This window comes from Malus sylvestris, chromosome 9 (assembly GCF_916048215.2).
Source record: "Malus sylvestris chromosome 9, drMalSylv7.2, whole genome shotgun sequence".
Taxonomy (NCBI): domain Eukaryota; kingdom Viridiplantae; phylum Streptophyta; class Magnoliopsida; order Rosales; family Rosaceae; genus Malus; species Malus sylvestris.
Genome location: NC_062268.1, coordinates 12,627,126 through 12,651,716, shown reverse-complemented (window position 1 = coordinate 12,651,716; position 24,591 = coordinate 12,627,126). Strand labels below are relative to the sequence as shown.

The 24,591-nt window shown below is 40.3% G+C and overlaps 1 protein-coding gene and 2 long non-coding RNA genes across 12 annotated transcripts; 2 read left to right on the top strand and 1 right to left on the bottom strand.

Moving 5' to 3' along the window:
* Positions 1 to 89: 89 nt before the first annotated feature.
* Positions 90 to 3,020, top strand: LOC126581988 (exocyst complex component EXO70A1-like). The gene has a single exon (XM_050245935.1). The coding sequence runs from the start codon at positions 883 to 885 to the stop codon at positions 2,881 to 2,883; it is 2,001 nt and encodes a 666-aa protein (XP_050101892.1). The 5' UTR covers positions 90 to 882; the 3' UTR covers positions 2,884 to 3,020.
* Positions 3,021 to 4,561: 1,541 nt separating this feature from the next.
* On the top strand, positions 4,562 to 6,407 carry LOC126582155 (uncharacterized). Of its 8 annotated transcripts, none has more exons than XR_007609290.1 (6): positions 4,562 to 4,678; positions 4,891 to 4,952; positions 5,272 to 5,345; positions 5,710 to 5,884; positions 6,061 to 6,140; positions 6,244 to 6,407. It is a non-coding gene; the product is annotated as an uncharacterized LOC126582155 (long non-coding RNA). The 8 variants fall into 8 exon arrangements; XR_007609288.1 differs by having other exon boundaries at positions 5,246 to 5,345; XR_007609291.1 differs by having other exon boundaries at positions 4,876 to 4,952; positions 5,246 to 5,345.
* A 3,690-nt stretch (positions 6,408 to 10,097) lies between these two features.
* Positions 10,098 to 12,734, bottom strand: LOC126582156 (uncharacterized). Of its 3 annotated transcripts, XR_007609294.1 has the most exons (5): positions 11,648 to 12,734; positions 11,467 to 11,564; positions 11,286 to 11,383; positions 10,314 to 11,110; positions 10,098 to 10,201 (listed from the first exon to the last, which is right to left on the bottom strand). It is a non-coding gene; the product is annotated as an uncharacterized LOC126582156 (long non-coding RNA). The 3 variants fall into 3 exon arrangements; XR_007609295.1 differs by lacking the exon at positions 11,467 to 11,564 and having other exon boundaries at positions 10,314 to 11,383; XR_007609296.1 differs by lacking the exons at positions 11,286 to 11,383; positions 11,467 to 11,564 and having other exon boundaries at positions 10,314 to 11,285.
* Positions 12,735 to 24,591: the final 11,857 nt, after the last annotated feature.

Below are 24,591 nucleotides of genomic sequence, written 5' to 3'. Positions count from 1 at the left end.
TGCGTTGCATATTTCGCCTTCAAGTTTACTGGGTCGCTTTGCTTTACTTTTTTGCATCAATCGACATTCACCCCCCTTCCGGAAAAGTTAACAACCTTTTTAGTTTCCCTTTGTGGAATGAAGGTAAAGTGTGCACACACACACAATCTCTAAAGTTAACAACTTATCATGTCTTAAAAGCAAGCAAATCAGTCTGTTATGGTACCTTAAAAGCAAGAAACCAGCATTCTCGTTACGCAAAAGAAGCGATTTACTCCAAGGTACACATAAACAAAATAATAATAACTAAATAAATAAACTTTCCATGAATCTGCCCTTATTGTTTTTAACAAACGGCTGGGTAATTACACTAATTAATCTAAATTACGGGGGAATTCGAACTTTGGGTGCGGAGTGTGGACTGGAGCAGACTGCTTTAACCAACTTGACCGCCTTAACCATCCTTATTATATTACTGGATGTTCCAACAAAATTTAAGAGACTTCTTGGAAGGTTAATTTATGGGCAAACAACTTTTAAGTTCAACAGGATTCAGTAGGCAGTCTTAATTTTTGTGTGTTTATGATGTTATATGTTTTTTAATTTTTTTTGTTAAACAAAGGAAATTGATGGCATGGTAGTTGAGGGTTCTTATGGGGTGTTTATCTTGCAGGTTGAAGGTTGGTTTGAATCCGGTAATTCTCTTTGTTTTCATTTGGTACTGTTTGGTGTAAAGTGAATTTTTTATTTTTATTTTTTGAGTGGTGTGGAAGAAACCATGACTCTATTTTTTTACTGCACTCTTCTGCAATCTTTTGGTGCACTATAAAAAATGTAACCCAAATTTTGGTTGAGTCAGATTGGTTGGGATTCTGAGATTGGAAAGTGCTTTTTCTTTGGAAAATGGCTGATGTTGAAAGTTTTGAGAATCTCAAAGCTGCCCAGAAATTGTTGAAGGCTAGTATGGAGCAATCTACGGCTCTTTCTTCGGAAATCGATGAAGCTTCATCAAGGTTGGATGGCATGAAGCAGAGATTGTCATCTTTGGAAGCTGCAATTAGGCCGGCTGCGACGCAAAAGTGTGGATATTTTGCAATGAGGGACCAAATAAATGGTGCCATCGGTACTGCATCTGCTGTTCTCAAAGTGTATGATGTTGTTCGGGAGCTTGAGAATTCGCTCTCTTTCAAATCATGTTCTGATCTCCCCGCTTATCTTTCGGTCATGAAAAGGCTCGAAGAAGCGTTGAGGTTTCTTGCTGGCAATTGTGGGCTGGCCATTCAGTGGCTGCAGGACATTGTTGAGTTTCTGGAAGGCGACACATTTGCAAATGATCAAAGCTTCTTGAATTTGAAGAAAGCTGTGAGAATACTATGGGTGTTGCGTGCAATCAAGGGTTACGCTCGCCTTGATGGAGGGGTTCTCAATGCTGCATTCAACAAGCTGGAAACGGAATTTGAAAGTTTATTAATGGAGAAAAATGCTGCAACCTGCATTGCTTCATCTCCATTACTCGTGCCGGTAGTTCAAAAGCTTCAAGCCATAGTTGAGAGACTGAATGCTGCTGATCGGCTTGAAAAGTGCATATTGTTGTACGCTGAAGCGCGGAGTTTGAATGCTAGAAGAAGCTTGCAGGCTCTTGATCTCGACTACCTTGAGATAGAAGTCTCAGAGTTTGATGATTTGCAAAGCATCGACTCTGACCAATGGAGCGAGCATTTGGAGTTGGTTGTGAAGCATTTTCTTGAGCTCGAGTACAAACTCTGCAACAATGTCTTTGAGAAGACAGGATTGGACGCTTGGAAGCGCTGCATTGCAAGATTCACTAGAGAGTTTCGACTTGTTTCTTTCCTCCAATTTGGCAGGAGTGTCACCAAGATCAAGAAGGGCCCCTTAAAGCTGTTAAAGCTCTTAGATATATTCACGGTTCTGGAAAATCTAAGGTTGAATTTTAACCGGCTTTTTGGCGGGGAGGCCTGCGCTGAAATCCAAAACCTCACAAGGGATTTAATCAAGAGAGTTGTCAATGGTGCTTGTGAGATTTTCTGGGAACTTCCTAATCAAGTGGAGTTGCAAAGGTGGTTTTCTCCTCCTTCGGATGGTAGCATTCCTGGGCTAGTAACCTTTATAACTAGTTACTGCAATCAACTGCTAGGAGATAATTACAGGGCAATCTTGATCCAGGTCTTGCAGATCCATCAAAGCTGGAAAACCGATATACATGATGATGATGATGATGATCTTCTTTCGAAGCAAATTTTTAGCACGATGGAGGAAATCGGGCTAAATTTGGATGCGTGGTCAAAGACCTACGAAGACTTCTCCCTCTCCTACCTTTTCATGATGAACAATCACTGCCATTTCAGCCAATTGAAGGGCACAAAGCTTGGGGACTTGATGGGAAATTCGTGGTTAGGAGCACATGAGCAATACAAGGACTACTATGCAACTCTCTACTTGAGAGAGAGTTGGGGAAAGCTTCTGATTCTTCTAACCCAAAAGTGTTGGATTTCGCCTCCTGTTGGGGGAGCAACGGATTATCACCAGGGCAACGACGATAAGAAAAGGCTCAAGGCATTCAACCAGGCTTTCGACGAAGGGTACAAGAAACACTCGAATTGGGTCATTTCAGACGATTGCTTGAGGCAGAAGGTATGCCAACTTTTGGTGCAGGCAGTTGTACCTGTTTATAGCAGTTACATGCAGGAGTATGGAATTTTGGTGCAACAAGATACAAGTGCTAGAAAGTATGTGAAGTACACTACACAAAGCTTGGAGAAGATGTTGAGTTCACTTTTTCAGCCCCAGGTTAGCAAGCATTGCAGCACCAAACATACTCGCTTTATCGGTAGGCTGAAAAACGTAGTGACCAATCAGTTTCGTGTTACGCTTACAGCAGTGTGAGTTCATAGGGTAATGCTAGGGAACTACATTTTACAGTTATAGATTTCTATTAGTAATTTCTTTGTACAGATGTACTCATACTAATTAAGATGTATTGATTTAAATTACTAATCTTGGATTGCCTATTAACTTCTTCATTCTCATTCGTATTGATGTTCTTTGATTCGTGAAAAGAAAAGTTTGTGCCAACTGATTTTCATCAGCACTTCAACAAAAAGAATTTCAAGTGGGATCACACAAAACATAAATCGATTGATGATGAGAACAACTTCCTGAAGTACTACGAGCACTTGAAATTACAGTTTCTTTCAATTTGTTGAACGAAAGTTTACATTCCCATATAAAAAATCACCAATCTGATAATCTGTAATTTAATCTACGAGGTAATTGCAGAAGTGAAACTGTCAAACCACTCCTTACAAACCAACACAGGTGCACCTTCATTCTATGCTACTGTGAAAATTCTATATTTCCTAAAGGAGTTTCTATGATCTTCAAAACATGAAATAAGCTAGTGTATTCAGAAGATTGACCAGCATAGTCGATTATAAGATTTATAACTTACATAGGCGGTGCGCTGGGGTTAGCATCCGCTATTCAAACCGAGTTAGCATGTAAAGAAGAAAATTGCAGCTAATCAAGAGAGTTTGATAGTCAGGATACCAGGATACAAAATCTACCGCCACTTCGCCAAGAAACGCCTCTAAATCCTCTTTTGCCTGATCAACATATTGATCTCGGTAAATTTGAAGAAGTGATTCAACCATGAAGCAACGAAAACTTGTTAACAAGAACAGTTCAAATCACGCATGTGCGTTTCAATGCAAAATTTCAACACAAGTTTGACAATAAAAAGAAACAAATAAAGAAGTACAAGCACTTTGTCAACAATTATTGAAATTGAACACTCTACACCTATACTATCAAGCCACTCATTTCTTCTTGTTCCAATGCTTTCGATTACAGAAGATGTAAGGGCTCTAGCCTATTGCTCTACATAAGATTACACATTCATAATATCTATGGACACGCGCATGCAACTCCGAGACTATATCTTGAAAAACCTTGCATTGGTTACTAAGCAAACAACGAAATTTATATCTACTAAAGCCCAGTTCCTCTCTACTGTTCATCATGTGAGTAGGAGCACTGTTCACCAACAGTGAAAGGGCGGAATTGCCCTTGGTTTCTGCTTTGGTTCCGGTACTGTTCACACTTTGCTACAGTACGAAGTCCGTTTTGTCCTTGCTGGATGCCCATCTCTCATTCCTCCGTCTCTGGTCTTTTTTTTTTTTGGGTTTTGCTCTGCCTTTTCAGTACATGCTTTCCACGTGTTGATCATCGGCAGTGTTTCTGTTTAGAGGATTTTACCCTCGCTGCCCACGCGTCCATCATCTTTGAAGGTACCTATTCTCGACTCTTTTGCATTATTCTGCTCTCTCTCATCTAAATCCAAAAGATTAGATTGCAGCTTCTCAAACTCTCTCTCTCGCACCGCCACCATCAGGCCGCAACTGCTCGAAGGTTGGGTCTCCATAGAGGTCATTTTGTAAAATGCTCTCAACTTAAGGCAAGTAATTTGAAATTTTGGTTCTGTTTTTCAATTATTATGCCCAATTTCGAATTTAAATCTATTTACTTTAAAAAAAAAATGATTTGGGGTTATTGAAATCAGTGATGGAAAAATCTGCCAAAAATCGCAAGATTTCGGTATTCAAATTATGGGTTCTCTCAGACTTCACAATTGTTAGATCTGGGTTCTCTTCAGACTTCACAATCCGCCAGAAAACTCAAGGTTCCTTTCTCTCTCTCTCTCTCTCTCTCTTTCTCTCTCACCTTTTTTTTCAATTCATGATCGTATTTGCTTTGCATGAATGCTGGATCTGTTGCTTTTGACAAATTCTGCACTATGTTTGCTGCACTTATTTTTGTTGTTGTTTGATTTGATGAATTCTTGGGAAAATCCAAGCTGAATCCCGTTTTGATTCGAAGAAATTTTATACCCAGCAAAACTTGGTTGCCGTTCTGATTTGAAGAAATTTCAAACCCATGAAAGCTCGGGTTTCCTGGTGAGTTCTCCGACATATTTGTTTTGGGTTCTCTTTTTTTTTTTTGTTCAAATTTTTATAATTTTAATTTTAAAAATCTGGGTTAAAGAAATTTTTCTGATTTTAACATTTAGCTATTGGATTGCATGAAATCAGTATTTAAAGAATTCTTTTGTATGAGAATGCAATGATGGACATATTTTTTGCCCAGAGAATCTCTGAGTTAAAGTCTGAAACTTTTGATTGAAATTTTTTAGAGCTTTTATCGTATTTGTTATCTATGCTGATGTTAACAGAGTGTTTTTTTTAATCAGAATTTGTTTTATTTTCTGTTGGGCAGCTTTTGGTATGCTGCGGATGTTGGTTTATTGCTCTTTGCATACACTTTGCCTTTGAGCTACTAAGTACGTCAAGGTATACTAACTTTTGTCTTAAGGGTACCCAAAAGCAACTGATGAAATCAAAATTACCCTACAAGACATGCAAGATTGTGTTGCAATGTTAAATTATGTGCTTATATATATTGTATGAAAGATTATACTTGGAAGATATAAAAAATTGTGTTGCAAGGATCAATGTTGTTTCTTGGTGGTTTCTTTTTTTGTTGGTTGTTTGAAAGCACTGAAATTTTAAATTTTAATGTGGAGATTTTGAGTTGTGGAGGAGACCCTTTTGAGATTAGGGTTTAATTTCTTCGTTAACACTCATTTTTCTTATATGAATTTATATTATCATAAACTCTAATATCTTCATTTTTTTTGTTGCTTTGCTATTTCAGGACAATTTACCTGTACGCTTCTGATGAAAGATAGAAAGGACTCCTTCAACATGGAACATAGAGATGTGATTAGAGTTCCTGCCGGGCTTCTATTTACTTAATTAACAATAACAATGATGAACCTCTTCACATTGCAAAGCTCATCCGTTCTGTTAACAGTTCTGGACGATTTGAGGTAACCAAGATCATCACTTCATTTCATCAATATTAGTTTTGGTAATTTATATTTTTATTTGTTTGAGCAATTAAGTACCTACAAATCCAATTAAAATTTCAGAAAAAAAACTTGAATTTTGTTTTAGTTTTAATATTTGGGGTTGGTAATTTATATCATTGCTTTAATTTATGCAGGAATTCTGCCCTGCTGGTTTTGGAAATCCCAAGTCATACTTCAACATTTCAGCGATGACATTATTGAATCTGCCTTCAATGTAAGTTACAATTCTTAATTTTTGTTCTTTGCCCTCTACTTGATTTACTTTGTTCACATAAATTAATTAGGCTTTAATTTACAACTTTTAATTATTTGATCAGACCCCAAGAAAAGAGCCAGAGCAGGACTTTAGACAACAAAGGGGCAAACAAAGGGGTCAAGGCATAGTCATGAGCTCCCCAAAAGAGCAACTTGAGGCACTATTTGGCTAATCACGTAGGATTGGTCCCTGTAACCACTGCACATGTACAGTTTCTTTTTATATTACTTTTGTTTGTACCATACTTGACCAATCCCGAAACTACCGAGCACCGGCCAACGCTATACTGTCAAGGACCCAGAAGAGTTCCCCTCCGACCAGGAGGCCAATCACTACTCGACACGTGTCAAGATTAGAAGCCAATCAGAGCGCAGCACGTGTCAACATCAAGAACCAATCATAACATGACACATGTCAATGTGACAAAGCTACAAGTTTTTCTATAAATAGGGGTCATCCCCCCACAATATGGCCTAATGCCATTTTGTGTTAAATCATTCACAAGAACTCACTAAATTGAGAGCTTGATCCTTTGTACTTGTGTAAGCCCTTCACTACTAATAAGAACTCCTCTACTCCGTGGACGTAGCCAATCTGGGTGAACCACGTACATCCTGTGTTTGCTTCTCTGTCTCTATTCATTTACGTACTTATCCTCACTAGTGACTGAAGCAACCAAGCAACCAAGCGAAGGTCACAAAACCTGACACTTTCTGTTGTACCAAAGTCCTCGCTGATTTTGTGCATCAACATTTGGCGCCGTCTGTGGGAAACGACACTTATTCCTACTCTCTTCAGCTGTGTCAAGCTGGTTTCTATCATTCGTACACTTTCTTTTGATCAGGCATCCCTCTCCAGCATGGGAAGCGAAGGAAGCCACAGCACACAGAATGACACCCCCCTTGCACATAGTGCGAAACAACGAAAGAAGGAAGGAAAACGAGTTCTTCTTCAAGCTAAAGTCGATGAGTTGGAAGCTCAGAACAACAAGATAGCAATGAGGAATGAGGTCCTCCAGGAGCAATATGAGAAGCTCTTCGAGACACTCCACGAAGCTAGGCAAGCTCAGACACGCGAGCTTGTTGCCCCCGTGGAAGTCAACCATCAACTGGGTGCCCTCCAACATGGAGGGTCACATGCATTCGACATAGATATCCCTGATAGGGAACAGATTACCCCTCGACTTGATAATCAACATGAGGCTTCTCTTAACCCAGTTGCTTCGACCCGAACCATGAGAAGTGGAGGGAGACACCTCTTTGCTGAAGGGGCAGAAGGATCGAAAGCCGTCTTTCGCGATTGTCGGGATTTCCTGAAGCAACGTCGAGAGAATTCCATCCATATAAGCTCAAAGATTAATGACCCAAGGATTTCTGAGAGACTCGGTCCCCTGCCACGGCCCAAGCCGGCCACCAATTTGGGGAATGGGCAACAAGTCCTAGAGAGACATGAGGGTACAGGGGACTCAGAGGTGTTCCGACAGACATACCCTGGAAGCCAGTACAGCGAGTCCAGGGAAAAATCACATGCCCTTGATCAAACCTTCCTAATTCCAAGAGGAGATGGAGATTTACGAAAGAAAGCTCCAGTGACACATAACTCCACTCAGGACCCCCTTGTCCTACAACTTCTTGAGGAAGTAAACAAGTTGAAGGCTGAACGTCAGGCTGAAATACCTGACTGGAACCAACCCAGGCCTGGCCCTCTTACAAGGAGGATCCTCAACACCCCCCTTCAAGCAAAGACAAAACAGAAGCTTGGCTTGCAACTTTATACTGGAAAAGAGGACCCGATTGAGCACCTTAACCTCTTTGAATCCACCATGGCATACCGGATGCACACCGACGAAGAGCGATGTCTTCTCTTCCCCTCCACCCTCTCTAGTGGAGCTCTAAATTGGTATTGTCGTCTTACACCTAAGACGGTAGACTCATTTGAGGAATTGAGGAAACTATTTGTTTCCCAACACATTTTCCAAACCGATCGCTTGCACTCTGCAGATGACTTGTACACTATCCGCCAGAAGCCAGACGAGTCATTACGTATGTATGTTGGCCGCTTCAGCCATGAATACTCCCGGTGTGCCGAGGCAGACGACAAGACTGCCCTCAAAGCCTTCACGGCAGGCCTACGTGATTGTTTCTTTAAATACATGATCAATGCCAATACTTGGAAGACTTACTCTGAGGTGATGGCGCAGGCTTATAACCATGCCTCCGCCGAGGCAAAGACATATCAGGAGAAACCCCCTACAACCATCCTTTATCAACAAGTGGGAGGTGGAAGCCAGACTCACCTAAATGAGAAGACCTCGACTTTCCAAACAGCAGTGGCACCTCCCCATGCCTTGCATAATGCTTCACCGAATCAACAGACATATCAATTTCAAGGCAAGAGGAAGGATTTCCATCCTCACCACTCTCATTTCAGTAAAAAGAGTAAGGGACACTATCCCGATAACCAAGGGTATCGCCACAATAGCGCTCGCCCCCAGGCAGTCAATGCAGTGGGTCAAACCCGCGTCAAGGGTATCGCCACAATAGCGAGGTTTTAGCCTGCCATACTTAAGGTGTCTTACGCCTGCCGAGGCGGAAATCGTCCTTCGGGAAATACATGAGGGAGTCTGTGGAGATCATGCTGGATCTCGGTCCCTAGCACACAAGACTTTTCGCCAAGGATATTACTGGCCAACACTCCACCAGGATGCCATCAAAGTATCCCGCTCATGTGACAAATGTCAACGATATGCGGCTATTCCTCATTCCCCTCCAGAGCCTCTTACTCCTATGATTAGCCCTTGGCCCTTCGCCCAGTGGGGACTTGATTTGATCGGCCCAATGCCGGCAGGGAAGGGCAAAGTCTGTTACGCAGTCGTTGCAGTGGACTACTTCACAAAGTGGGCCGAAGTAGAACCCTTGGCAACCATTACTGAGGCAAAGATAGAAGACTTCGTGTGGAAGAACATCCTTTGTAGATTCGGCATTCCCAATGCGATAGTCACTGACAATGGGCGACAGTTTGACAACAAGAAGTTCAGGTTGTTCTGCTCTAAGTTCAACATCAACTTATGCTTTGCCTCTCCAGCTCATCCCCAGTCTAATGGACAAGTTGAGGCCATCAACAAAATAATCAAGCGCACTTTGAAAACCAGCTTGGACAAAGCTAAAGGCTGTTGGCCAGAATTTGTACCCCAAGTTCTTTGGTCATATCGCACTTCATATCGGACTTCAACAGGAGAAACTCCATTCTCACTTGCCTTTGGCACAGAGGCGGTTGTCCCTGTTGAGCTCGAGCAAGCAACATTCCGAGTCCAGAACTACATTCAAAGTGAAAATGACAAACAACTCACCCTCAACTTGGATTTAGTCGAGGAACACAGAAACCAAGCTCACTTGAGGAATGTCGCCTACAAGCAGCGCATCTCCAACTATTATGACTCTAGGGTCAAGCCTCGTTCTTTCAAAATAGGAGACTGGGTCTTAAAGAAAAGATTACTCTGCGACAGAGTCCCGAGTGAAGGCACACTTAGTCCAAACTGGGATGGACCGTATGAAGTCATTGGCATCAGTCGCCCTGGCTCTTACACACTTAGAAGCTCCGATGGCAAGACCCTTGGCCATCCATGGAACGCTGATCACTTGAAGTACTACTACAAATAGACTCACGATGTACAAGTGTTGAGCTATAGCCGTTCGGCATCCTATGTAATGAAGGCCATTTGGCAATGAATTCAATAAAGAGGTAATTTAGCCAACTCAGCCCTCACTCTTTTACATTCATAGCAAGCGATGCCGGAACCCTTCTCAATCAGAAAGCAATCTGTCTTCCACAGTCACTACAAAACAAGCAAATGAAGACCGTGTCAAGCGCCAAAAAAAAAAAAAAAAAAAAAAAAAAAAAAAAAAAAAAAAACAGCTTCATCCAAAAAGCTTCACCCGAAAAGCTTCACCTCCAAAGCTTCACCCACAAAGCTTCACCTAAAAAGCTTCACCCAAAAAGCTTCACCATCAAAGCTTCACCTAAAAAGCTTCACCCAAAAAGCTTCACCATCAAAGCTTCACCTAAAAAGCTTCACCCAAAAAGCTTCACCTAAAAAGCTTCACCCAAAAAGCTTCACCCGAAAAGCTTCACCTAAAAAGCTTCACCCAAAAAGCTTCACCTAAAAAGCTTCACCCAAAAAGCTTCACCATCAAAGCTTCACCTAAAAAGCTTCACCCAAAAAGCTTCACCCGAAAAGCTTCACCTAAAAAGCTTCACCCAAAAAGCTTCACCCGAAAAGCTTCACCTAAAAAGCTTCACCCACAAAGCTTCACCTAAAAAGCTTCACCCAACAAGCTTCACCCGAAAAGCTTCACCTCCAAAGCTTCACCCACAAAGCTTCAACACCAAAGCTTCACCTACAAAGCTTCAACACAAAACCTTGCTCCAAATAAACAAATTTTGTTCACAAAACCCAAGATGCCCTTGAACTTGTACAAAAACACTTGGGTAAACATAAACATTTTTTGTTTTACACCCACAAGGGCCCAAAATTTTCCTTCTTATTTATTCACTTATATATGTTCCCAAACATATTATAATAGATCCAACAACAAGCCAAAGTCCCAAATTTCATAATGGACAAAAGTACAAGCAATTCATCAATAATGAAGGTGCTACAAAAATTGGAATCTGCCCCAAAATAGAAATCCAACCCAAGAGACTTTTTCTCTCTCTCCCTCTTCCGCCTCCTTTCATCTATCAAATTTCTGCAACCTCTGCTCTTCTCCAATGGAGCTGAATTTTGGACACCCTATAGTTCTTGAGCATATGAACAACTTTCAAGAAGGAACCATTTCTGTTTGAGCGACGGAAATTAAAGTGTTGAAGCTCCAAACATGATAGTCGGCTTCTTGCAGATTTCGAAGCTGTTGTGATGTTTCGAAGATCTGGAAATATTTAACCGTTAGTTCATCCTGAATTTTTGATATGTTATGAAAGAGTCGATGAGGAACAACTTCAATGAAGAAAGCATACCGATCTGAACAAGAGAAAATGGAGTTTCGAAGCTCACAACAAATCTGACGGGTTGACAGACAAATAATAACCAGTCATTCATCATACCTGAATTTCTTGAGTTACACAGCTCCGAGGGATCTCAAATTTGGATATGTTGTAGTTCACAAGCTGAGGAACAACTTCAATGAAGAAAGCATACCGATCTGAACAAGAGAAAATGGAGTTTCGAAGCTCACAACAAATCTGACGGGTTGACAGAAAAATAATAACCAGTCATTCATCATACCTGAGTTTCTTGAGTTATACAGCTCCGAGGGATCTCAAATTTGGATATGTTGTAGTTCACAAGCTGAGGAACAACTTCAATGAAGAAAGCATACCGATCTGAACAAGAGAAAATGGAGTTTCGAAGCTCACAACAAATCTGACGGGTTGACAGAAAAATAATAACCAGTCATTCATCATACCTGAGTTTCTTGAGTTATACAGCTCCGAGGGATCTCAAATTTGGATATGTTGTAGTTCACAAGCTGAGGAAAAACTTCAATGAAGAAAGCATGCTGATCTGAGCAAGAGAAAATAGAGTTTCAAAGCTCACAACAAATCTGACGGGTTGACAGACAAATGATAAACAGTCACTCATCATACCTGGATTTCTGGAGTTGTACTGCTCCGATGGCTCTCCAATTTGGATATGTTGTAGTTAAGGAATTAACGAACAACTTTCATGAAGACAACTTTGTGATTCGACCTACAGATGATGGTGTTATGTTGAAAAACAATTCCGGTTGTTAGGGGAAATGAAAAACAATTCCACCAAAGAAACATCATTATGATGTTTCATCATTATGGTGTTTTCATCATTATGATGCTTTCATCATTGTGATGCTTCCATCATTGTGATGCTTCCATTATGATGTTAATGCACCAACGGTTACACCTTCTGCAATTCCACTTATTCGGGCCTAGCAACCTTCATAAACAAAATCTATGAAGAAAAAGTCCGGGGCTACCACTTAGAAAACAAAAGAATGAAGTTTTGGTACTTACGACATGGACTATTAGCAAGACACCTCATTCGTCAACTCCCTCGACTAGAGACTTGGGGGACTCCCACCATATGCTACTACGCCTTGGTACTCAAAAGTTCGTGACTACTCAGTGACTTGGATTTTTCAAGTCTCCAACCGAGAAGTTTTCCTCACTCGGGAAATTAAGGGAACACTACCTCAAACTACATGCTTCACTCACAAAGCTTCAACAATACAGGTTTCAACAAAAGCAAAAATTCAAAGAACTTTATGAAGAAGGCTTTGGTGTATTTAACACAATATGTTGAAATGAAGCAAAGCTTATTTATTAATATTTTCGATAAGCCACAAATATGTACATATACATGAGTCAAAATAAACAAACAAAAGGGAGCCTTCACAAAGGTTGCTTAGGGGAAGTCTCAGCAGTCGGTAGAGCCCCAGAAAGAGAAAGCACCGGAGAGTGGTTATCCGGAGCCTCAGTACTTGACAAAACCCCAGAAGGAGGAGGCATTGGAGGTTCATCATTTGAAGCTTCATTACCAGGTACAACCCTAGAGGACGAAGGCAATAAATGCCTTTGGAACAAACCCACAAACCGCTGATGATCAAGTAAAACCTTACCATCAGATTCCTTCATCTGGTCAAGCTTCCTCTTCATGTTTGTAGCATAGTCATGGGCGAGCCGGTGCAACTGCTTATTCTCATGCTTGAGCCCTCTAATCTCCTGTTTGAGACTCATCACTTCAGCAGCCAATGATTCAACTTGGCGGGTTCTAGCAAATAGGCGTTGGGCCATATTAGACACAGAACCTGCACACTGAACACTAAGAGCCAAAGAGTCCTTAACAGCCAACTCATCAGACCGTTTGGAAAGTAGTCTGTTATCTTTGGGAGTGAGAAGGTTCCTGGCCACCACTGCAGCGGTCATATCATTCTTCATCACAGAATCCCCAACGGTAAGAGGACCGGTAGGGGATATGAAGGATGGGCGCCATATGTTGTCTGGAGAAGGCGTGGCTGTCTCTTCTCCAAGGTTCAAGTCAAAACGACGGTCGGAGGGTCCAGACATTTTCAAATGTGTTGAAGAAGGAAGAGGTCAGACAAATCAAGATCTTAGAAGTGCAAGAAATGAGCTTCTACTGGTAGAGATTCAAGTGTGCTGTGGAACTTAATGCCAGCCTCTATAAAAATCTGCACTCGACGGAGCTTCAGAAATCGAAGAGGCGTTTGCTTTCTCAAAAGCTGGGCTGCTCAGAGACCACGAGGGCCGATCTCAGAAATCGAAGAGGCGTTTGCTTTCTCAAAAGCTGGGCTGCTCAGAGACCACGAGGGCCGATCTCAGAAATCGAAGAGGCGTTTGCTTTCTCAAAAGCTGGATTGCTCAGAGACCACGAGGGCCGATCTCAGAAATCGAAGAGGCGTTTGCTTTCTCAAAAGCTGGACTGCTCAGAGACCACGAGGGCCGATCTCAGAAATCGAAGAGGTGTTTGCTTTCTCAAAAGCTGGGCTGCTCAGAGACCACGAGGGCCGATCTCAGAAATCGAAGAAGCACCTGCTTTTTCAGCCTCGTCAGCACCTGTCACATGCACAATCAGCTTTGCGGAAATTACGGGCACTCTGTCGAAGATTTCTGGTGAAGTAGAAAGCACGTGAATCTTACTGATCAATCACCGCTCTCCATATGCACCATCAACTCCTCGGGTACCACATATAACTTTGTCAAAGATTTCTGACAAAGTTTAGGCACGAGAATTTCGAAGTTCCAGCTACCCTACTATTACCCATAAGGGTAAAGGAACAGCACCACTGCTTGACAACTGGAAAGTCCCTATGTGTGTCGACCTCCGTGTTTTGCGGCAAGACAGGTTGGCAAGAACGTCCAACCTTTACTCACATTCGAGAAAAGACTCCCAACATAATTACTTTCTCAAAAACCGGAGTAGCACCGCTTTCCGAATCTCGAGAGTCAGATCCTCGACGGGATTGCTTGTTCGAAAACCGAAGAGGCACAACTCTCAGAACTTCGAGAGCCAGATTTCCTTAGATAAAGCTTGTCTGTAATCTCCACACGTAATATCAGCTTTCCAGATACCACATACCACTTTTTCAAAGTGCTCTGACAAAATTAAAACACGTGAAGCTGGCAGCTCCCACTACATTGCTGTGACCAAGAAGGGTAAAGGAATAGCATTACTACTTGTTATTGGGAAATCCCTATATACATTGACCTCCCTCCTCAACGGACAGGCAAACCTGCAAAAATGCTCAACCCTTTCTCGCATTCGAAAAGGCACCCTCAACATAACCTCTCGAAATACTCAGCTTTATTTCCCCCCGATAATACCTCAGCAAATAAGCCACACCAAGAACAAGAGTATCTCATATCATCAGGGTCGAAAGCAAGAGTATCCCATATCATGCTTTCTCCCTGTCTTTGTCTTTGTCCTTGTCCACACCTGCAGGACAAGGAGAAAGAGAGCAGTCAGTCGGAACCTGAAATCAAACCTCCAATTTGGAACTGACTGCCTGGAGCCTTTGCCTGGTTGCTTACTTAGCATTGCTCTCGAGTACTCATCCTCAACTGCTGTCAAGGTCACGAATTCCACCGGCAAATGCCTCATGACAGTTGATCAGATATTGGCTCTTTACACTGAAGCTGCCAAGCGTGGATGAGTCACTATGAAGGAATGTTCTGAAGGACCATTTAAATGCAAAGGTTGCACACCACTTCTGCCATGCAAAAGATTGAAGCAGAAGGTTCAACGGTGAGCTGAAACAGATCACTACAGCACGACACCTTTCCATACCACATTCATTATTCCGTCAACAGCAAAAGTATCCCATATCATCAAGGTCGAACGTACTCTAGATTTGATGGACTTGTTTTGACCCTCAAATTTTTGAGTCGGCCTTATACTCTGAAGGGCACCAGAAAACCCTCCAGCACAGTTCAAGAATAAACCTGTGGAAAGTTACTTCTTCAAAAGCAAAAGTATCTCATATCATCTCTTATCCATTTGCTTCTCCTTATCCTGGCAGTTGAATGAGAGACAAGGAGAAGGAGAACAATCAACCGGAAGCCGAAGTCAAACCTTTGATCCTGGGTTGCTTACTTGGAAGTTTGACTGCTTACCTTGTCTGTCACCTCTTTCGGCAGATCTCCTAGCTCGGCGACTTGGGGGACTCCTACTATAGGGTTTGTATCACACTTGACTAAGCCCGAAACTACAACTAAGCTTCATCCAAAATTGATACATTACCTTGTGCGTCAACATCAGCTAAATACACCATTCCCGGATGGAGGAAAGGTACTTCCAGAGAAGGGCAGATGAAGATCAGACCACACTTCGGTACTTAGAAGTTTCGTGATTACTCAAGGGATTGGATCTTGCAAGTCCCCAACCGAGGAGTTTCCCTCACTCGGGAACTTAGGGGAGCACTGTTTGTACCATACTTGACTAATCCCGAAACTACCGAGCACCGGCCAACGCTATACTGTCAAGGACCCAGAAGAGTTCCCCTCCGACCAGGAGGCCAATCACTACTCGACACGTGTCAAGATTAGAAGCCAATCAGAGCGCAGCACGTGTCAACATCAAGAACCAATCATAACATGACACATGTCAATGTGACAAAGCTACAAGTTTTTCTATAAATAGGGGTCATCCCCCCACAATATGGCCTAATGCCATTTTGTGTTAAATCATTCACAAGAACTCACTAAATTGAGAGCTTGATCCTTTGTACTTGTGTAAGCCCTTCACTACTAATAAGAACTCCTCTACTCCGTGGACGTAGCCAATCTGGGTGAACCACGTACATCCTGTGTTTGCTTCTCTGTCTCTATTCATTTACGTACTTATCCTCACTAGTGACTGAAGCAACCAAGCAACCAAGCGAAGGTCACAAAACCTGACACTTTCTGTTGTACCAAAGTCTTCGCCGATTTTGTGCATCAACAACTTTGAATGATTTCTATCTGCCACGATTCTTTTTGGTTCCATGATTTCTAGCATCTACAATGCCATCTCTGTCATAATTAATTCATTTACGCTTGCCTTCTATAAAATGGAATCCACGCTATGAAAATTGCCTTCACTATAAGAGTGTAAATTGTCAGGTTTTGTTTTTATATTTTGGAGATTGGCTATTTTTCAAGGTTTATCGTGAAGGTTGTATTTGCATGACATCTCTTCTTATATAAAGAGAAAAAATATTGACAAGAAATTTTTTGATTTGTTAAATGTTGCTCTTTCTTTATGTTCATAAGATAATTGACAAACTGGTTAATTACACAAGAAATTAACAACTTTTGGCCAACTAACCTTATTTTAATGCTTTAATACGCTACTTCCCTGTTTCCAATCCTGCTTAAATATTGAAGAATGGCTATTCTTGCATAGTTGTATTGAACATAAGCTATCCTAATGATTCTCAATTTCTTGAGTGCACCAATAAGTCATTTATCTTCATTTCTCTTTGACATTTGTTTTCCTTGATAACATAGTTGACAGTGCTTTTAGTCTGTTATTATAATTACTATTAACAATTACTCTTAGAGAGAGAGATGGATATACTAACTCATGCATTTTCAAGGAGTACTATAACAACATTATTGGAATTGGATAACAATACTTGCTATAACTTTGGTAAGGAATCGGTTCACAGTGTGGGGTTCATGGATTTGGATTTGGCATTCTCTGATATTAACCAAGGAGTGGAAATTTTTATTGGTTTGACAAGTAATTTGGGTATGCTGTTTACATTCAACATTTTATAATTATGAGAGAAACCGAGATCATTGTATTATATGTTTTATTAGCATTTAACATTTATAATTGTGAACCATCTTTGTCTGTTTATCAATTTATTTTTTATGGTTTTCAGTTTCCTAAATGAAGTATGACGTGTATGGAATTTCACAATTTATCTGCACTTGCATTCATGCATTTGAACTTGCAAGTCAGTTTATGCTAAATGTTGTTTAATAATTTAGAGAAAACGTTTCAATTGATTGTCATGCAATGCAGTTGCAAACTTGATGATTTAGAATTAGCTTATCAATCTTCCATACAATTTCTAATCCCGCAGCAACGCGCGGGCAGCAATTTCTAGTCATCACGAAATGTAGCATGGATTGTTAATTTCATTGCAAACATTTTCTCAGCAACCAAACATACAGTTAATATTATGCTGATTATCTAACATACAAAATTTTCACTCTCATTCCATCGAAAGAAAAAGCATCAAGAAACCAAGTGTAAACGTTAATTTCTCTTACATTTTCTCAACATCCAAACAACGAGTTAGGAAATAGAATCGATAGTACATTTCCCCCAAACATCAATTTCGACGCTGACAACCCCATATAATATCATGGCATCGCTTCCGGTCACCTTGGTGGTGCTCGGGGATCTCGACCGTCATTTGTGGCCATGCCGTGGTTCTAACTCTGGGCCTGCAGTCTCCCCTATTTATCCCATTGAGTTACACCAGATTCAACTACTGGATCGAGTAAGACACGCACGAGTATTCAAAACACGTCGTCGATAGGAGTAAACATATCGCTCTCCTTCCGAATCCGATGTGCCGATATATTTACCCAGGTATCGACGACGTGTTTGAATACTCGTGCCTGTATTACACGATCCGTAGTTGAACCTGTTATAACTCGACGGGATAAATAAGTGAGACTGGGAGCCGCAGAGTTAGAACTACGGCGTGGACACAAATGACAGTAGAGATCCGAGCACCACCAAAGTGACGAACACCAAAAATGACGCCATGATAATATCTGGAGGCATTGGCGTAGATATGAGAAGACCTTTGTCTGTCTGACAGAGAATACTGCGATTCAAACGGATAGTATGATCATAGTATGATCTGAGCAGGGAGATGAGAGAGAAATACGAGAGGGGATATGATGGACATAAGAGACGTGAGAAGTCGAGAGAAGAATACTGAGAAAACGGGATACGCAAAACGCGCATGCCTGGAAATTGGTTTTTCTTTGATTCTCCGAGAGAGACAAGGGTGAAGGTGAGTGGTGATTGTGGAGAGGAAATTGGTTGTTCTTTGGTTGTCAGGCAGAGAGGGGGAGGGAAGCGTGATTGACTGAAGGTGCGTGGTGATTGTGGAGCTTCTGCTTCCACTTTATAGAGAGGTCTACCTCCTTGAGGGAGAGGTTGAAGTGAGCCAGATAGAAATCGGAGGACTGCACATGGACCGAGGTTGAGGATGGAGAGAGAGAGGGGTGATTGTATGGTGTAATGTTATTCATATCACATTTTTGTATCATATTTTTCATATTTTCAATGGCATTTGAGATGGACAATCACATCGTTTGAATTAATCATATTTTTTAATTTAGTTCATTATTTAATAAATTAATAATTAAGAAAAATTTGTTAATTAAATAATGATTGTGGTATACGATGAGTCTTTCTTCTTCATTTCCTTGGGTTTTCCAAATTTTTCAAATAATGTGGCTGTCCACGATGCCATCTAAAGTAGTTTAGAAATATGGTATAAAAACATGGTATGAATAACATTACTCTTTTCTTTTACGGGTTTCAATTTTAGAAATTTTAGCGGGAAATAGTAAATGGACTGCACCTGGACCTAATTGAAAGCCAAAAGTGAGCAGATCCTCACAAACCTGTGTCCCATTTCTTTATTTGTTCTTATAATAAAAAGATAACGCCGTGAGTGATAGTTTTAGGCTACGCTGTCTAGTTAAAAAGTCATCATTAGGTGTTGACCATAACACAAATTTAAGTAGATTTTCTTTGTCATTTATGTGAATCGAAATGTGTGCCATGTGGCAATTTTTTTTTAATTAAAAAAAACAAATCTGAATATTCTCAAAAAAAAAAAAAAAAACCTGAAAATGCAAAACCCACCCCCACCTTCCCCGCAACCCCTCCTGACCCCTATTCTCCCTCCCGAGCCTCCCAACCACCTTCTTCTCCTCCACTCTCTTCACCTCCCCTCCCATCCAAAAACCCACCCACTCCCACCTTCCCTGAGTCCTTTCTCCTCTTCACCCCCATCCTTTTTCTCCATTCTCTCATCTGCAAACAAACAACTCATTTCTCACAAAATACAAAAAATCCAACACAAACCCACAAAAACTCGATTGCCAATATGTAAATTCAACACATACTTTAGTAATAAATGTTCATTTGGGAGCCAAAAGCTGAGTTGCCAACTTCACCACATCAATGACCAAAGCGTTCTAAGTCGTTGCCTCAAAGTCCATGCGCCACTGACTTTAGGCGACCTATCATAAAGCACCAAATCGAAAGCCGAACACCCATTCTCCTTTATCAGCTTTCTGAGCCTAGCCGTGCACTCGAGCTTGGTGATGTCCTGCTGGATGAAGAAGGCGTCGCGAACCGAGGCGATGGGGACTAGGTTGACGTCGACCATGAGGCTACCGACGGGCACGCGCTACACAGTGACTTGCATCCAACCGCCGAGGGCGGCGCACATGTTGAGGACGGCGTAAGCAGAGTGGAGGAATTTGCGCTTGGTGGTTGGGAGGCTCGGGAGGGAGAAGAAGGGTGGGGAGGGGTTGCGGGGCATGATGGGGTGGGGTTCTACGTTTTAAGTTTTTTTTTTTACTTAAAAAATTATTTTTTTGCCACGTGGCATAAATTTAGCAGCCACGTCAACTCTTAACGAATCAATTGATGAAAAATGTAACAGATGTATTATATTGAAATAAAATAGTACTTAAGGTATGAAATTGAAATATTGTAAAGATGTTGTAAGGAATTGAAATCGATCCCAAACCTGAGGTGGTAAAGTGTAATTTACCCAAAAAAGAAGTAAAATCTATGGGGGTAAATTACAAAAAATTACCTTAACTATAGGTCGAACCACAATCTCATACCTCATGTTTTAAAAATTACAATTTTTTATCTCATCTTACGAATTTGTTGTAATGTCATACATCCGTTAGTTTTTTTTTTGTCAATTTCTATGTTAAATGCTGATGTGGCTTGAGGCCTACTCCCTAACCCAATTGGATTAAAATATTAAAAAACTAAAAATAAAATTATTTAAATATTTTTATAAATAAAAAAAGTGAGACCTCCCCTTATAAACCTATCTCCCTCACCTTCTTCCCCAGCCCACCTGTCTCCTCTACCCCAACCTTCCTTCCTTCACCACCAAAACCAGAACCCACTTCCCCACCACCACCCTATCCTCCTCCATCTCCGCCACCGAGTCATCATCAACCAGCATAAGTTAAAATAAAAAAAGGGCACCCCTCATTCTTCTCAAGCAAGCAGTCGCACACCAATTTTTTGCTGACATCAATTCCATCAAGGACCTTCTTGAGCACCACCCCAAAAATCCTCGCCTGCAATCTGAAACCGTTTGTGGGGTTCGGGTATTTCATGGACTTATGGAATGCAAGGACGGGCAGAGGAAGAATAGAAAATTCGACAACGGCAAGAAGAGGCAGAATTCGGGTCGGGATCTCGGACCTGAAAACTTGATTTCGTTCAAGAAAATTTGGGCAATTGAGATTCCCCAAATTGAAATGCATATTATAACAATCAATGGTAAACCCCATTTATTCAGAAACCAATTTTTTTTTTTTTTCAAAATCAAAAACCAATTTCAAAGCTATCATTTTGAAAGTAGAGAACTTTGGGAATCGGGATGCGTATAAAAAGGCCCATGTCGAGAGCCCAGAGGGTGTCGCGATGGAGTAGCACCTGGTTCTAAGGTTGCTAAGGAAGAGGAGCGTCGTTGGGAGGGAGATGGAGATGGGTTTTGGTTTTGGGGTGAAGGGAGGAAGATTGGGGGGAGACCGGTGAGCTACGGAAGAAGGTGAGGGTAAGGGGTTTGTAGGGGTGGGTCCCACCTCAAGCTATAACACCATTTAATAGAGAAATTGACAGCAAAACTGATGGAGGTATGACATTACAATAAATTCGTAAGATAAGATATGACATTGTAATTTTTAAAACATAAGGTATGAGATTGTGATTTGATCCAATTTATGAGAAAATGCAAATTGCTTTCACAATGAACGGATTTAAATTAGTAGAATTCTTTATTTCAATCAGCCATTAGATTTCAAGGTTTAACTATGATCGTCTATTCCTGGAGCACTTGGCACTCGGATCCTTGTAGGAAAATTGGTTGCTTTTAATTAGGGGCATGCATAAAAATCTTGAAACCGCGAAACTGAATCAAACTGCCATAAAACAAATTATAAAATACTGTGTTAATAGAAGAAAAAAAAGTTAACTTAGTACTACGATTTAGTGATATTTATCTTCACTTGTAAATAAGGGGTAGGTTCGATTCTTGCCAAAAGCGAATTTGAACCACATTATTATTAACCCATTGTGAGGCTAAGCTTATCCCCTTCCCTTTAGTGTAGATAAAACCGTTTGTTCAACAAACAAACAAAAAGAATAAAAATCAACATAGGTTCAAGAACCGAACCAAACCGTTCAGACCTATTTCAATTTCGATTTTCATCTTGACATAATCGCTCAGAACGAAAAGGAATCGGACCATTTAATAAATTAAATTTATTAGCTGCATTGTGATTGCTGGAAATTGCAATCCGTGGGTATGCGATGAGGGAGGAGAGCAATGACTAGAAAGTGGGATTGCGGCGAGAATGAACATTGAAATAGGAGGATTAACCTTTACCTTTTTGGACAAGTTGATTTGCTTATGGAGCACATTAAGATCTAGGGTGAATTAGCACAGTAATGTTATTCAAATTGGAGGGGAGCATAATTGATAAGCCCCGATCTCGATGTTCGAAGGACAACGGAATGGCCACATGCTGGCCGACACGCGAGGGTGACGCAAGCCATTTAATGAATGCATATGCCAAGAACATGTAAAACATGCATATAATTTTTCCGCGTAACCATGCAATATAATATTCAAGTACAAACCTTAATAAAAATATAATATTCAACAGTCAACAATTTAAAAGTGATAATGCATGACATGTTCAGAGCATACTACTAATTCGAAATACAAGCGGAAAGAATATTAGAAAATGCAATTACAAAAGATGTCCTACGCAAAGAGGAGTACAAAAATTCACTAATATGGGAATGCCTCGTAACTCGGATCGTATGCCTTGTTCCTAGGTCCTGAGGGGGCGCAAAACAAAACATGAGTGGACCAAGTTATATATATGTAATACTAAAACAATTAATCTTCAACGTAGTAACCCCCAATTTTAGAAAACTCATATAGCATAATAAGTAATAGGTTTTCTGAAAACCCTAGCATGCCATAAAACCTTCATAAAACATATATCATGTATATTGTGCTTAGTAGTGGTATCATAATCGCCCGGAGGCCCTACATCACCCGCTTGAAGGCATAAATAAATCTTTTGCCCAAAGGCCCTACATTTCCCGCCCGAAGGCATATATAAATCTTCCGCCCAAAAACCCTACATTGCCCGCCCGAAGGCATAAATGATATCATCCACCCGTAGGCACATAGTATGCGAATAACCACTAAGTAAGCACATAAAATCATGAACATAATATTTCCAAAATATATCTCATCAATAGCTTAAATATCATCATATCATAAATAATATTCATAAATATCTCAGTAACATAAATTCGATAAAGCATGATATTTCATAAAGCGTAAATCTTATATCTCATAAACATTTCATAAAATATAGTCATAAAATCATGAATAAGAAATATGGGCAGAAATGTAATTTCACACAACCAAATTTTGCTGTTTTTTTTTTCAAAGCCTCACTTACATGTAATTTTAACATATCTCTAATTAAAAAATAAATAAAATAAAAAAAAAACTTCTCACTCCCACATTCTCTATAACTCTTTTCCTCTCTCCTTCTATTTCAAAAACAAAAATAAAAAATTTTCTCACACACTTTGTCTGTGTCTATATTCTAGTATGTATAATTAAAACCAATAACCGTGGATAACCGCCTAAATGGGACGGATTTGGGGATGAAAAATCCGGATATTATTTTGATATGGGAAAAAACTGTGAATATTATTCGGTCACGGTTTCAGATATGGTTATATGGGTCCCTAATCCGTATCTATCCCCAAATCCTCCCCAATAATATATATTATGTTTTGTGCTACGTCGAATGATATATATTATGTGCTTATGTGTTGTGTTGTACCAAATAATTTACATTATATGTTGTGTTGTACCGAATAATTTATATTATATGATGTGCTGTGTACTACATATCATGTAGATAAGTATGATCCTAGAAACAGACGGGCTAATCGGCAGATCAATCCACCATTGCCATTTAAAGTAAGAGGGATGGCGATTCGACCCATTAAACTCGACAATCGTGGATAATCGCCTGAATGAGACGAATTTGAGAAAGAAAATTTAGATATTTTATGGATATGGAGAAAAACTGTAAATATTATTCGGTTTTGGATATGAAATGGTATTTGTCAGGCTGACTGTAGGGGAAAGGGAAACGATCCACTAAACTTGTATTTAGAAACGAAGTCCAAATACATACATTCGCTTGCCTTGGCCCTTGGGCTTGGTGTTGGTGTTCTGTACAAGCAGAGAAAATGAGATTTGAAAAATTGGAAGCTAATACAACCATCTATTATTATCATCCAAAATAACCTTGATGTTGTAAAAAGTGGGTATGTTTGCCCACATGTTTATAGTAAAGTTTCACATGCTAATAGTAAATTTTGTAAGTTTTCGTTGAGGTGGCTCTATAAATAGAGCACTTCGGTTGTTCAAAGTGTGAATAACATCAAGAAGAGAAAATGAAGAAATATAATACTCTCAGTATCCTTCGTTTTCTAATATCTGCAATACTTTTGTCAGTGTGATATTTTGCACCACTTCCACTCTCTGCATATTTAAATTTTATCGCAATTTTAGGTGATGTGGAATAATCACCCATTATGCTCTGCATATTTAAATTTTATCGTAATTTTAGGTGGTGCGGTATAATCGTCCACCCTGCTTTACATATGTAAATTTTCTTGTTGTTTAAAGTGGTGCGGAATAATCGCCCATCCTATACTTGTTTCGATGAAAATGGTGCGATACAATTGCCCTTTTAATTAATCATGTAAATCTCGAGCTTGAAGTTTCAAGTACTTAACATTTTGGCCTGAAGATAAAAAATTTGTAAGAACCAGAAGTTCTAACAATATATTCTTCCAGAACACATATTATTGCAAGTTCTTACACACCTCATTTTTCTTTCAGAAAAGAAAATGGCAAACTTGGCAAATCTTGATTTTGCTGCCCTGGACATTACAGGAAAGAATTACTTTACCTGGGTACTGGATACCAAGATCCATCTGGAAGCAGCGAATCTTGGAGATACCATCAGGGAA

Excerpts from the sequence above, each read along its gene's own strand:
- LOC126581988 (XM_050245935.1), top strand. The coding sequence starts at position 883 with ATGGCTGATGTTGAAAGTTTTGAGAATCTCAAAGCTGCCCAGAAATTG.